The 14,968-nt window shown below is 50.9% G+C and overlaps 1 protein-coding gene across 2 annotated transcripts in view; it reads right to left on the reverse strand.

The window, feature by feature from the left end:
• The window catches only part of SUFU (SUFU negative regulator of hedgehog signaling), a 126,501-nt gene that overhangs the window by 46,807 nt on the left and 64,726 nt on the right, over positions 1-14,968 (reverse strand). Inside the window, exons 5-7 of one of the 2 annotated variants that reach the window (XM_074999257.1) lie at positions 12,736-12,821; positions 9,070-9,142; positions 2,992-3,145 (exon numbers count right to left, since the gene is read on the reverse strand). In XM_074999257.1, the coding sequence (XP_074855358.1) occupies positions 2,992-3,145; positions 9,070-9,142; positions 12,736-12,821 (313 nt within the window). Of the gene's footprint in view, positions 1-2,991; positions 3,149-9,069; positions 9,143-12,735; positions 12,822-14,968 lie in introns of both variants that reach the window. The other variant, XM_074999256.1, reaches the window with a different exon arrangement.

The following is a 14,968-nucleotide window of genomic DNA, read 5'->3' on the forward strand; positions in this document are numbered from 1 at the left end:
TGGGTGCATTTGAAAGTTAAAAAAGGAAGGAAGACAGGGAAAATAGTCATAGATTACATCTACAGAAGCCATCACTTGCTTTTAATTTCAACTCCTCCTATAAATCAGTCCTCTGTACAATTTAATAATTCTATATGGATTTATAATAATAATATATGGAGATACACATCTCAGAGCTGGAAGGGACCTTGGGAGATCATTGAGTCCAGTCCTGGGCCCTCTTGGCAGGATCAAGCACCATCCCATCCCACTCCCCTCCCCCTTTTTCTTTTCTTTAAACTTTCTATTTGCCCCAGATCCCTAAATAATCCCTCAAGGATTGAACTCACAACCCTGGGGTTTAGCAGGCCAATGCTCCAACCACTGCACTATCCCTCCTCCCCAGCTCATTGAAAAACGACACAATTACAGCTGTGTGTGCACCACCTCTATGATACGTGTAACCCAAGCAGCCATGCTGTTATAAACTGGAAGCACCATTACTTTCAGCCCGTTCTCAGAGCCCCTGATTTACAGGAGTTTTGCTGTGACAAACGACGTCAGTCTGCACCGAGAGCTGATATTTGGAAACACTCTATTACAGCTGGGAAGTGCAAAGCTGGAGCAGCAGCGTGAAATTTCATAAGGTTGGGGTGACCACATTGCCCTATGGCAGGGGTTGGCAAGCGGCTCTTTAAGGAGCCACGTGCAGCTCTGGGAGCTGCCGCTGCTGCTTCCTCGTGTGGTCTCTGCACTGCCCCCCGCTGAAATAATGGAACTAAACTGAATGGGTTAAAGGCCCGTGTTAAACCAATTCAATTTACCTCCATTATTTCAGTGGGGGGCAGTGCAGGGAGCCACCGGCGCTGCATGTGGGGGGAAGTGGGCAGGGGGAGGGGTGGCCAAGCTGCCCCCTGCCAGAGCTGCCCAGCCGCACTCAGGAAGAAGTAGGTGGGGGGAGACCACCTGTGAGCGCAGCTTCCCTACCCGTGGCACCAGTACCTCTCCCGGGCAGCGCAGCACCCCCTCCCCCTTGCCCCCCAGCTACTTCCTCACTCTACAGCAGCTGCCAGAGCTGCGTCTGGCAGTGCAAGGTCAGTTCCCCCAGGACCCAGCCCAGCTCCCCACCCGGCCCTAGGACCTGCTGAGTCCAGCACCGGCAGGGCTGTGTGGGGAGCGGCTGGGAAAGCTGCAGGCACTTTCTGGCCCGGGAAGTTTGTGCGGGGGGATGGCGGGGAGGAGGAGCCAGAGTGTGTGCGGGGGGAGAGCAGCAGGTGGGCAAGTAAGATCTGGATTCAGTGGTAGGTTGAGGCAGGGCAGCTGAGGGGGGTTAAACCTGGGGATGGGGGAGCGATTTGGCGCTGACAGGGGTTGAGCATGGGGATGTGGGGTGGGTTTGGGGGCAGAGGTGGGTGAGCCTGAGGGTTGGGGTGACAATGTTCTAACTGGTACAAATCCTTATGTGTGTGCACTGTCCTTAAACCAGGGAGACAAAGCTCGGTGTGACATGATTTACCCAGGACTGCCTCGCGTTCCCGTGCACTGCAGCTCCTGAAGGACTGATTCTGGAGCTGAATTTGAAAAAACGGCTTTTCCCGCTATTTTGGCTGCAGGTCCCTGACCTGTGGCAAACACGGGACACTCGCCTCTGGAGATGCTCTCCCACGTCAGGGCTCCTCGGAGAGGGAGGCTGCTGCCCCACAGGGAGGCGCTGGGGATGGGGGTTCCCAATGAGTGGGAGCGGAGGACGGGGCTTTGGCAACCTCTTGGTGTGTATGCGTGCGCTGAGAATGGGGGCTTCACAGCCTCCCAGCAGCGGGGGCCTGAGAACAGGGTAGCCGCCCCACAGAGGAGCTTCTCTGCAGCAGGGACTGTCTCATCGAGACACAGGGTGCCAGGGAGCCAGGCAACCATCCCACGGAGAGGTTCCCTGGCAACAGGAGCTGCCTTCTCTAGGTGGGGGAGCAAGGCAGCTGCCCCATGGCAGAGCTTGTTGGCAGCAGGGGCTGACACCACTGGGTGCAGAGAATGGGGCAGCTTCCCCATGGAGGAGCTCCCCTGCAGCAGGAGCTGCTGCCCCAAGGCGCAGGGCACCAGGTAACAGGGCAGCCTGCCCACAGAAGAGCTCCCTGGCAGTGCAGGTGCCACCTGAAGGCAGAGCATGCCAGGGAAGTGGGCAGCTGCCCTGCAGTGGGGCTTCCTGGCAGCAGAGGCTGCTGCCCTGAGACACTGGGTGCTGGGGAACTGAGCCCCACAAAACACAGGACAATGTGCCCATTTTCTTAAAAAAAGTCAGGACACCTGTGGGGCAGCTTAACTAGGGGACAGCTACAGGAAAAAGAGGACTGATGGTCACCCTACCTAAGGGAGGGCGCAACAGGAGCTGCTGTTGGATTTCAGGCTCAGCCATCTCATAAAAACAGTAACATTTTTAATGTCTGTGCATTCACATTTATAACCTGATTAATAAAGGGTTTTACATTCTACGGACTTATTTTCTTACACGTGCCAGAAGGGTGGTTGTTGTTTTATAGGAACATAATGAACACTGCTGTAGGTTTGGATTACGCTAGGCAGGTTTGGGGGCCCTGCTAATACCAGGGAGGAAACGTGGGGGCCAACGTAAGAAGTTTGCTCACCTCTGTACGAGAGTTAGAGGGAAACAACTATTTTGCACAGGCCCCCAATAAACCTTGGGGGTTTCAGGGTTGCTCCCCCAGTTTTACTCTGGAATTAATCCCAAAACAAAGCTAAACTCAGACAATACATCCCCTCCTTCCCTCAAGGGGGTTCAACAAGCTCTGTACTAGACTCATCTGGACTTTGAACCTTCCTGCGAATCTGAGCAGGGCTGGGATTTGCAATGAACCCCAGGACTGGCACCACTCTCATGGGGACTTTCAAGCTCTAGAGGGGAACAGTTCTAAGGCTCTGCAAACCGAATGCTTCAAGTGCACGGAGAAGCTCTTGGGTAGGGGCAGAAGAGAACCAACTCAGTCCAATCTCTCTTACCTTTCCCAGACAGCCGTCGTGGCTGTGTTCCAATGCATATGCTTCTACTGTCTTCATCATCCTCCGGGGGCCGGCTCAGATCATCCCAGGCACATTTGGCACTCACTCCACTCAGGTTCGAGCCATCTGTCTCGATCCCTTTATCGACTCTCTCCTGCTTGAAAAGATCCAGTGATCCATGACTTTTGGGTGTGTTTTGGATCAAAGCAGCTGTCAGAAGCACAGGTTCAGTCTACCTGGTACCAACTGAGTGCAAAACAGCTGCTTTCCAAACCAGTTCCTGGACGGCTAAAGCTACGACCCCCAACAGGCTTGTGAAGAACTCACAGCACAAAGAGAGCACGCTCTCCGCAAATGGACCAGACTATTGTTGCTTTTCATTCAACTTTTAATCTTAGACCAACATGTTATACCAAGGACAAACTCGAAGATGTCGCAGTAAATTTCTTTTTGCACAATGTCTTCTGAAGTTTTGCAAAACACTTCCTTTGATTACAAATACATGAACGTCCTTCACCTCGGGCATTAGAAGATCCCAGCTCACAGGTGACTACGCTTGTGAAGTTTACTTAATGAGCATGTCTACAGCTAACTCTTTGGATGTCACAGAATCACATAATCCTAGGGCTGGAAGGGACCTCAGGAGGTCATCTAGTCCGGCCCCCTGCTTCAAGCAGCATCAATCCCCACTAAGTCATCTCAGCCAGGACCTTGTCAAGTCGGAACTTAAAAACGTCGAGGGATGGAGAATCCACCACCTCTCTAGGCAACACCTTCCAATGCTTCACCACCCTCCTGGGGAAGTAGTTTCTCCAAATATCTAACCTACACCTCTCCCCCTCTGTAACTTCAGACCATTGCTCCTTGTTCTGCCATCTGAAACCACTGAGAACAGTTTCTCACCCTACTCTTTAGCACTCCCCTTCAGGAAGTTGAAGGCTACTATTAAATCACCCCTCAGTCTTCTCCTCTGTAAACTAAGAAAGTCCAAATCCCTCCACCTAGCCTCATAGGTCTTTCGCTCCAGCCCCTTAATCATTTTTGTTGCTCTCCACTGAACCTGCTCCAGCACATCCACATCCTTTTTATACTGGGGGGACCAAAACTGGACACAATATCCCATGTGGCCTCACCAGTGCTGAATCGAGGGGAACAACCACTTCTCTAGATCTGCTCAAAATGCTCCTCCTAATGCACCCTAGTATGCCATAAGCCTTCTTGGCTACAAGGGCACACTGTTGACTCATATCCGGCCTTTCATCCACCATTACCCCTAGGTCCCTTTCCACTGTACTGCTGCTGAGCCAGTCGGTCCCCAGCCTATAACAATGCTTGGGATTCTTCCGCCCCAGTTGCCGGACTCTGCACTTCTCCTTGTTGAACCGCATCAGATTTCTTTTGGCCCAGTCCCCCAGTTTATCCAGGTCACTCTGGATTCTCTCTCTACCCTCCAACATATCTACCTCTCCCCCTAGTGCTGACTAACACTACGTATGCTGTCTCGGAGGAGTAGCTGTTTTAGTCTGCAGCTTCATGAAAAACAAGCTGTCCTGTAGCACCTCAAAGACTAACTACAGGGGGCTGCAAAATTGTATTATGGGGATTGTGATACAGTAGGGTCTCAACATTCGTGAGGGTTCCGTGTTGAGAAACCTTGCGAATGCTGAATTTCACAAATATGGCTCCTGCCTGAAGCCCAGCTGCTGGCGCTCCTGCCCGAGGTCCCGGGGGAAGCAGCGGCTGCCGACGCTCCTGCCCAAGGCTCCGGAGAAAGCAGTGGCTGCAGGCGCTCCTGCCCGAGGCCCTGTGGGAAGTGGCCACTCCCGAATAATTGAATTTGCGAACATTAAGTTCACGAATCTTGAGACCCTACTGTAGTGTCACCCTTCTGCGATGTCTTCAGAGCTGGATGGGCAGAGAGGCAGCTGCTGACTGAGGGCCCAGCTCGGTGGGCTGCAGCACAGAAGTAAGGATGGCAATACCTACCATGCCATCCTCACTTCTGCACTGCTGCTGGCAGCGGCTCTGCCCTCAGTGTGGATCTTACCCACGAAAGCTCATTACCCTAAAAAATACAATTGTTAGTCTTTACGGTGCCACAGGACTGCTTGTGTTCTCAGCCATCCCACCTTTTCCACGACAAACATCTGTTCCTAGAAATGTTTAGGCTTCCGGCTGCAGCCGGAAATTCAAGCGGAGGCCCACCTAGCAATGGGACACTCCTTTGGTCTGGACTCTCAGCTTCCAGCACTAGGGATGTTAATACACTAAACAACTTTAAGGCTGAACTAGAGAAAGGACCTCGGCTTTTATTCACCGTTGGTGTTGAAACGCCAGTGTGGAGCTTCTTTTCTGCAGCCACTGCGTACACCGTAAAAGTGACACTCCTACCTGCTCCAGCCATGCTTTAAAGAGAGTCCTGGCTTCAGTGCCCTTCGATGGTCTCAACTTTGTTTTTAGTCATCAGATTTTGACAAAAACTCACACGCAGCATTTGTACCCTCGGGGGTGACGTGTGGGGCATGAGGGGACACAAGGGGTCACCTGCACTCCTAAATGCTGTGGGTGGGAGGGGCAAGGTCAGGCCAGCAGCCACTGGAGGATTAGAGGGGGTGGAGGCCTGGCAGGCCCAGTGAGGTCTGGGCCGCTGCACTCACTGGCAGTGCCTGGGAAACTAGAGCGACTCGCCTCCGAGCTCACTGTTCCTTCAGCCGTGTTCCTCGGAACCATGCCCTGCATTCCCCAGCGGGAAGTGGGGTGGAGTGAGCTCGGGTTGCCTTGCTCTGCCTCCCCTGCCATTAACAGTAAGTGCAGGGCTGGAGGAAACCCAGCTGAGGGTGCTGGCCCCACTAGCCCCCCAGGCTGCCTCAGGTGAAGGAAGAAGTGTGGGAGAGAGAGGATGTGGAATAGGGTGGGGAGAAGCGGGGTCTAGGCTGGAAAGGGGTTGTCCTAGCTCTTCCCTAGAATGGGGGGATGAGGGGGTTCACGTGGCTGCTGGCTCCCTCTCACCAGTTGTCGCTCTGTATCCATACCCTTTGCAGACGGTCAGGGCGACCCTCCTTGTCATTGCAGGGATTTAAAAGGCTGATCGCAAAACTACAGCTCAACCACCAGCATCTCTGTCCAGTTTTGCATTACCAATGTACCCCACCCTTGCTTTCAGAGGTACCTCAAGTTCAGTGTCTGCAATCACAAAGTCCCTGCTCATGTTGTGAGGTCCCAGAACGCTCTGGACAGGTGACACAAGGACTAGGGCTAGGAGTCAGCTCAGGAGGACAAAGTCATTCTGTTTATAGGGAAAACTGTCGCCATCTGTAAGAGGTCCAGTAAACTAGTGCTCATTTCTCAGCACTAAAAGTTGGGCTCTCCCTTCCTTGGCTAGCATCCTTCAGTGGTGCTGCCAACGTCCCTGCTTCAATGAATACCACAAGGACAGCTCAATGGGGGCGACAAGCCTAGCAAACTGTTAAGCAGCAACTTCAGGCGTCCAGTGGGAAGAACAGTCTCAGTCCGTGACTTCACAAAAAACAAGCAGTCCTTAAAGACTTCTGCGTCTGGCCCACGAAAGCTCATTACCTAACAAATAGATTTGTTAGTCTTCAAGGTGCTACAGGAGTTCTTGTTTTTAGTGGCAGAACAGTCCTTGAAGTGATACAATGATGGCTCCTTGGCTCTGCGTTGAGCCACTCACGTGCAGAACAAATTTTGTTATGTGCAGATGGGCACCACCCACAGACACTCACGCTGCCAGCTGGGGGCGCTCTGCCAATCAGTTGGGTGGCACTTGAATGTCTCCTGGGTGGCCACCCAAGGGCTCCGCTTACAGGGAATGCTGGTGTTTTGTGGACTCAACTCCCACTGACTTTTGGGAGGGGAGGGGGTGCTTGGGAGCAGTCCCAAAACAACAGAAGACTTTTTTAAGCCCTGACGTGTTTGTCACTCATACTGAGCCTTCCCTTGCCCCATACACTTATAACCTATATGAACACGGCCCTATCCAATTTATGACCATTAAAATGCATCCTGGACTGTGAATGTGGGTCTGCCCCTGTGAAATCTGGCTTTCTGTGTCACTGTACACACTACAGATTTCCCAAGGGGAGACCAGTGTTTGTCAAACGGGGGGTCCTGCCCTAAAAAGGGAACTGCTGAGGGCTGCAAAGTTATTTTATGGGGATTGTGATATTGTCTCTCTGGATGGGCAGAGAGAGGCAGCTGCTGCCTGAGGGCCCAGCTCAGTGGGCAGAAGCACAGAAGTAAGGCTGGTAATACCCTACCATGCTATTCTCACTTCTGCACTGCTGCTGGCAGTGGCTCTGCCTTCAGAGTGTTGACCCTAGTCAGCAGCTGCCATCATGCAGCTGCCCAGCTCTGAAGTCCTGCAGCACCTTATAGACTAACAGATTTATTAGAGGATAAGTTTTCATGGGCAAAGACCCACTTCGTCAGACTTGGTTTTCATCAGAAGTGGGTTGCTGCTCGTGAAAGCTTATGCTCCAATAAATCTGCTAGTCTATAAGGTGCTACAGGACTTCTTGTTGCTTTTGCCAATACAGACTTACTCTGACCTCTCTGATACGTGTCACCAGCTCTGAAGGCAGCTTCACTGCCACAGCAGCACAGAATTCAGGGCAGCAGAACCGTCCTACAATAACCTTGTAAACTTCCCCACCCTCCACCTCCTTTACAGGTCAGGACCCCTCCTACAGTTACAACCACCACCACGAAATTTCAGACTTAAACAGACGAAATGACGACATTTCGATTTTTAAAATCCTATGACCGTGAAACTGACCAGAATGGACCGTGATTTTGGAAGGGCCTTATCTATGAACAAACATGGGCACGAGGGGGCACCATTGTGCAAAGAACAGTCTAGCACAGTCTCCATAGAAAGCACCGAGGTAAAAACTACTACTTATAAAAGCTCGTCTGCAATATTTTGCTAGCTGGACGGGAAGGAAAAAAAAATTGCGGTCTTTTCAGATCACAAGCTAAGCAAGGGGAACGGCGCTGATCAGCACCTTGTGGGAGATCGGGATAAAAGGAGGCTGGCAGAAGTGGCGATAGTGACTCTGGAATTTTAAATGTCTCTCTACTCAGTTAATTCTGAACCCACAGCCAGCTTGGGATAAGTGGGTGATGAGCTGCTGGCAGTACTGTGGACTATATAAAATGTAGAACTCAAGTCCACTTGGATTCATTCAACATCTCATAGCATTTCCCCTAAAAGGAGAGGGTGCTTCTATGCACTGGCCTAATGCCTGTTTGGTTCATGTCTTTCTGCCTCTCCCTGTTTTCTATAGATTCAAAAGAAAGAGGATTCTTTACAGCCTGCCATAAGCTTCCATGTAGCATTGCACTCACTGTTAAAAATTTACGTTTCAGCCAAGCAATTCTACAGTAAGAGACTATTGTACCTTTCTAGGCTTTGTATTAATGCCCACAACTGTGGAATTTGAGTACAGTAAACCCTTGTGTTCCCGCAACCCCTGCGTAACTCAAGTCAGGGGGCAGATGGGAACCAGGCTGTAGCCTGGTTCCTGGTTCCCCTGGGCTTGCAGGAGCTGGGATACTGACCACCCCACCAGGGCTGTTCAGTTTCCTGGCTTTGCTAGTGATGGGGAGCTGAGACCCATGTAAAACCTTTCAGTTGGGCCAAATCTTGAATTCTTTACTATGGCAAAATTCTGACGTCAGAGGATCTGAAAACTGTTACAGCGCATCAGATCTCTGGTTCTGCAAGCAGAAGACCAAGGCTCTGAGAGCAGCCAGTACTGGATGCTTCAGAGCAGTGTTTCTTGACCTTTTGTTTTATGAAGTATCCCTTTTAAGGGGATACTTACAATTACATCTCTAGGATGGAATGCAACAGTTCAACAATATACACCAACACGAAACAGTTCTATTTAATTTTATGCCTAGAACACCTGAGCACGAGGACCAGTTCTACTGAGAGGCAATGTTAAGGACAGCACTGGATTTATCCCTAGCAAAGAATTGCTGTGGGAAGATCCACCTGAACAAGCAGTTCAATTTCGCTGGCTGTGAGAGGGGCTACCAAATTTACTAACATACTTGCAGATGAGGATCAATCTCAAATATGGTCTCGCCTCTTCGCATATCTGTTATCAGCCACGGGCCTCCAGCTCTAGGAAGAAAGAAAGGCAGGGACCCCATGTTAGTCACGCCAACCAACAGCTCCCCCCTGTGATGGTGCTTAATCAGTACAGATGCCTGGCCGGAACAAGGAATGGAAGCTCTCTTTTAAAAACCACTTAGAACACCGTTTCTCAAATCTGGCCTGTGGGGGCTTTTCTTGTGGCCACAGACCTTCTGGACAGTGAGGAGGGGGGACAATAAAGCACTGTCTCCCTCCTCCTTGAAGATTTCCCTACATCATGTCTGCGGACAGGTGAGGAAAAATGCTGTAGGATTAAAGTGAGTCTCAACCTATGCGGGGGTGGGAATGGGAACCAGGCTTCAGCCCTGGGGTGGCTGGCAGCAGGCTCAAGCGGAAGGATTTAAGGAACCTGGCTGCATGGACCCGGGCTCCAGCCATGAGGCTTTAGGCACCAATACCCAGCTGAAGACCCAATGTGTCGGGAGCTGACCCCCCAGCCATGGGGCTTTAGGCTCCAACCTCTGGCCATGCAGCCACTTACTCTGACTCCAGCCCTCACTGATGTGGCCAGACAGACACCTCATTCGTCTCATGCTCCAGCCCCAGTCGGGGGAGGTAGCACACGACAGGGGAGAACAAAGAGGACCAACATTCAGGGTTTCCCCCAGGCCAGATTAACTATTCTGGGGGTCCTGGGACTAGTATGTTTTGTGGACACTCCCCCTCCCCAAGGTTCTGAGGTGGGACAAAAATGAGGGAGGGTGCAGGAGCAGGCTGGGGGCATGTGGTCTCAGCAGGAGCAAGATGGGTGAGGGGGTCTGGATGGGAGGTAGTGTGTGATGTGGTGGAAGGGGTGTGTGCGTAAGGGCATTGGGGCGCTTCCTTGTGCAGGTCCTTGGGGACATGCATGGCTCCAAGCCTCTTGCTGCTCCCATTGGCTGTGATTCTGGCCAATGGGAGCAGCAGGGGAAAAGCCTCCAGGCCAGCATGTCCCTGCACTGCTGTCCCCCCGCTGCAGGGAGAGGGAGCGGCAGTGCACAGAACTGCTTCCTCCCCCGCACAGACAGAGCCTCTGGGCTGGATCTAGCCCCAGCTTGCCTGGATGCCACCTATGAGGCTCCCTCTCCCCCACATCAGGAAGCCACCTCTCATGCTCCAGCCATGCAGGGAAGGGCCATGGGGCTGCAGTGCCAGCACGGGCTTCGTGCTGCAGGAGGGGGCTGAGCCCTGAGCCTCGCAGACCGGATCCAGGCGAGCCCCTGGCCAGATGTGGGTTCTACCCCGACGTAAATCCTACTTTTTATACTTAATAAAAACATGTTTGTTTATGATCGAGCTCAGTGTAAACAAGTGCTGCCTAGAGGGCTGGGGGAGCAACCACTGTGTATCTCACTTTCGCTGATAGAGAGAGTGAACTTTACAAGCTCTCTCTGTGTAAATCTTTTATACAGAGTACGATGAATCTATTTGGGGTTTCGGTCCCTTTTGGGGGCTGTGTTCCTGGGTGCTGTCAGTGGCCTTACAGCTGAGCCCCCCCCAGAGCTGAGTTGTTTCAACTTCTGTATTGCTCTGCTGGGCGGCTATTAGCTTAACTCTGGGCCTTGGCTGGGGAAGATCAGAGCTTCTGGAGCAGGTCGTCAGTGTGGAAGGGGGAACCCCAGAAGGCAGGTAGGCAGGTTCACTGCCATGACCAGCACTCCAGGTGACAGTGCCAAGGGGACCCCTGTGATCCAACACATCACAACTGCATGACCTGGTTCCTGCGTGGCGGTGCTCAACACTCCTCAGCCTTGCACTGTAGGCTCTCTCCTGTTCCTGGATCCCTCTGTAATTTTAGGAGACAGCCAGTATGGTTTGATCCCCTCTACATTGCAGTACTGAGGTTTCAGCTTTGCTAGCCACTGAGTTGTAACCAAGTAAACGTCAGTGTTTACACACAGACTAAACCTGAGGGTGGGCAAGACTGACAATGCCTAGACTGACCAAAGTATTTGGGTGCAAATTTGCATCACGAGATGCCTAGCTATCTTTGTCATTCCAGTTCCAGACCACCAAAGAGTCACATCTCAGTATCATAACTAGCTTCCCAGCATGGCTAATGTTCCTACAAGTAAACATTTTGCCTGGTTAATATCTAGTGTCTTTGCACTTAATGGACTCAGAACAGCCTTAGCTTCTGTTAGTGTGAGGGTTGAAAGGGTTAATACCTCTTCTAGGTTACGCCGAACAGTTTATTGCAAAAAGAGGCACCCTGAATTTCTACTAAAGATCGCAATAAGCATAGCTGGCCTAGCTCCATTCAGAGCCGTATTTTTCATTTTAAATAAACATTGGTTTAATTTACAAGAATTGCTGCAAAACTCATTCGCTCATTGGCTGTATTATTGGACTCAAACATCCCCTATTCTTCCCTTGGATGTTCCTGTTATACTTTCCATATAAGTTAGAAGTTAAAATGGCAAAAATTATTAGATTTTCTGATATGTATAGGTGATCACTGATTTATCTCAGCACTTTAGATGCACTTTTTGGTTATCTGAAGCCAGAACAGGTTCTGGCTTCGTGTGCGCGCTTTTGGTTTTTGATCTACCCTTGGAGGTGTATTTGAAGGAAATGCCCATTCTACTACAGTTGACCAAAGGACTGCACTCTTTGTCTTTTTGAGCATTTGACAAGAAGCATGCAGCAGCTTCACACACACTCTGAACAGTCAGGGGTCAGATGCTATTCAGAGTTTAGGAATCACTGGGAAAAGAAGCTTACATCCATGCTGAAGATTTCTTACCTGTGCTGAGAAGTAGGACTCAGAGTAAGGCAGGTAACCTAATTCTGGACCCAGAAGTCTACGCTGGACTTTTGAATATAAAGCACTTTGGTGAGGCTAAAAAACCCAAATCGTTTAACGGGGAGCTGGTATGTGTATCCAAAAACATTTGCTGAAAAACATTTGGATTTACAACAACACTACCCCACTCACCTTGCCTTTCAATATGCACAAAAACAACTTGAACAGAACACCCAGTGACGTGTATCCCAGGAAGCAAATAATCTAACTGCTGTTAATGTTTACATCAGACAACTTTTTACATTACTTCTTTCCTTCTCCAGCGGTGATTTCATTTGTGGCAAAAGGGGAACTTACACAAAGCCAGTCCGACTAGGGAAACAAATACCACTCCTAGCGTGAATGAGCTTGCCCGTTCTGATTCAAAGGACCATCTACAGAAAAGCTGTCCAACCTAGGCTCCTTCCCTCTTTTATTTTGAGCTGTACTGAAAGGTCACCTTGGTAACTTAGCAGCCAATTCTTTTCGGAAGAGCTAATGAGAAAATGCTGCAGACTGAAGAGGAAGGAAACTAAAGTTTAAGAGCTCATTTTACTCTGTTCTGAACAGGTGGATGCTCACGTTAACAAGCCACCTAAGTCTGCGTGCATGTGAGAAGTGTTGCGCTGAGTTCCCACCTCCCACAAAAGCATATTTAAAGCAGCATAAATCTACAACTAAACAAGCCAAGTGACACCACTGCCTCCTATCAGGCACCACCTCTGTCAGGCTGCTTGGGGAGATAAGCAGTCCTGAACGCCAGCCTCAGACCTCAGCTGGGAGGCGCTGCACTTACATGGGCACAGTCCGAAGCAGTTCCAAGATCCCCTGTCCGTTCCACTGCTGGGCTGCATGCAGCTCCTCCGTGCACACCCCAACAATCTACAGCAAGAACAAATGCAATGAACGCAACTCAACGGAGCCAGCCTTGGCTGTTCCTTTCAGCTGTTTGGAGCTATTAAAACAAGGTCAGGCTTGTGCAGCAGAATGACTCAGCAGCCCTTGAGGCTGCTATCTATAGCTTTTAACGGGCTGCGCACTCACCCCATTATTCATACCTGCATGTTGTCTGTATCGAGTCCTCGAAACTGCACGAGCCCAAGGAAGGTCAAGATTTAGTAAGGCTCCATGACACCTTTATAGCAACGTGGTCGAGGCCACATAGGAAAGACCAAAGTGACTGAAAATGTATGCACTAGGGCCCCAAGGGAGTAAACAGATGGACCAGACTAATAGTTCTATTACACAAGCTATCCTCCTCCTCCTCTGCTTCAGCAACTTCAGCTGGGCTAAAAGAACAAGTGCCATGAAGGAAAGCTGAGGCACTTCTAAATCCTAGGCAGCATCAGTCTCAGTTGGCATCATGAAATCAGCTAGTTATGCACTGCATGGAAAATTCTCCCCTCCTTCCAACATGGCAACTGCCACATTGTCCCAGACCAGAGGTCCATAAGACAGTGGCTGAATCAGTCATCTCAGAGGAAGAAGCAGGAAACCTGTAGCGGACATTCTGTGATGGGGTTCCCAGATGCCACGCAAAGACTAAGACCAGCTTTATACCAGGAGGTAAAATCAATTTTAGATACGTAAATCCAGCTCTAAGAACTACGCAGCTGGAGTTGACTTATCTTAAATCAATCTTTGCTCCTGTCCACACGGCAGGAGGTTAATGGGAGAAACTCTCCTGTTGACTTCCCTTACTTCTGGCGACTGTCAGGCGTACGAGGGTCGACGGCGGTGCCATGACTGCTGGATTTAGTGCATCCCCACTGGGTGTGTTAAATCGAAACCTGGAAGATCGATTGCCAGCCTATCAATCTACCCCTCAGGACTGCCGGAGCAGTACTGGGCCACGTTAGCCCCGCCTCACGGCGGCTGCAGTGTGTGCTTCAAATGGAGGACCTGATTAAAAGGGGACTCCGACAGTCAAGTGATGGGAGAGTGAACAGGAGGCTGTCTGCAGGGGGCAGGCCAGTTCACAGGTTCGGGAAGCAAAGCAATCCACGAGACAGGCTCTGGACTGTGAGTAAGACCCAACAGGCAGGTAAGGGTCTGCCCCTCTGTCCCACCCTCCCCACCACAATCCCTTCTGAGGGAGAATAACTGGACACTAACAAGAGCATTGGGGGATGCTCAGTTGACAGGTTGAGCTGCTGGGACTGACTGGGAGCTCTCGCTGGGATGGGAGGCAAGGGAGAAGAGGCTCTGACCACACCCTGCGCCAAAGAGAGCAGAAAGATAGAAGCAGCCCAGGCAGGCTGGAGACAGACAATCTGCTTGGGATGGGACCTGATGGAGCAGGAGGACTTGAGTTCCCTGACCTTTCCACCCCACCCCCTCCTCCTCATCTGGCTGGGAGAAACCAGGGAACACTGGGAAATGACAACGTCAGTCGGCTGCCAGGCCTGCAGATTGCTCAGAAAGGCCATTCAAGAACTTTGGGGACCGCAGACCCACCATCTGCTTGCCCCCAAGTGAAGCCTACTGCATCACCCCACAAGGGTATTTTCCTCCTGCCCCCTGGCATGTCATGGCTGGCTTATGTCTTGAAACAGAAAGGTTTACATCCCATTGGAGAAAGTTATTTGAAGGCTGCATCATCACCTTCCCTGCAAGTGTCTGATTTTTTTCTGAATCTACTGAGCTCTTGGCCGAAATACCACATGTTGTGGAGTTTCATCGGCTAACTGATAAAAGGAAACACGGGGCACCGTTCCAAATTTGCTGCATTTCAGTTTCAAACTTTGCCTTGCTCTTGTCTAACAAACTGTTGAAATGTGGTGCCTGATTCGCCTTACTAAGAGATCCACGTGAACGGCCCTCTGTGCTGGTACGGATTATCTGCAGAGCTCTGCCTTCTGGGACTGGCCCACGCAGAGCCACATTTCCCCTCGCCATGCACAACCTGAACTGCCCTCATGGCCGCCCTCGACTTCAACGTGCCCCTTCCACACACCCTACAACAGTCAAGCTTTGAGACAGAAGAGGATCCCATTAATTTCTTCATGTTCAGGGCCAGTTTCTTCTCA

This window comes from Carettochelys insculpta, chromosome 7 (genome assembly GCF_033958435.1).
Source record: "Carettochelys insculpta isolate YL-2023 chromosome 7, ASM3395843v1, whole genome shotgun sequence".
NCBI lineage: Eukaryota > Metazoa > Chordata > Testudines > Carettochelyidae > Carettochelys > Carettochelys insculpta.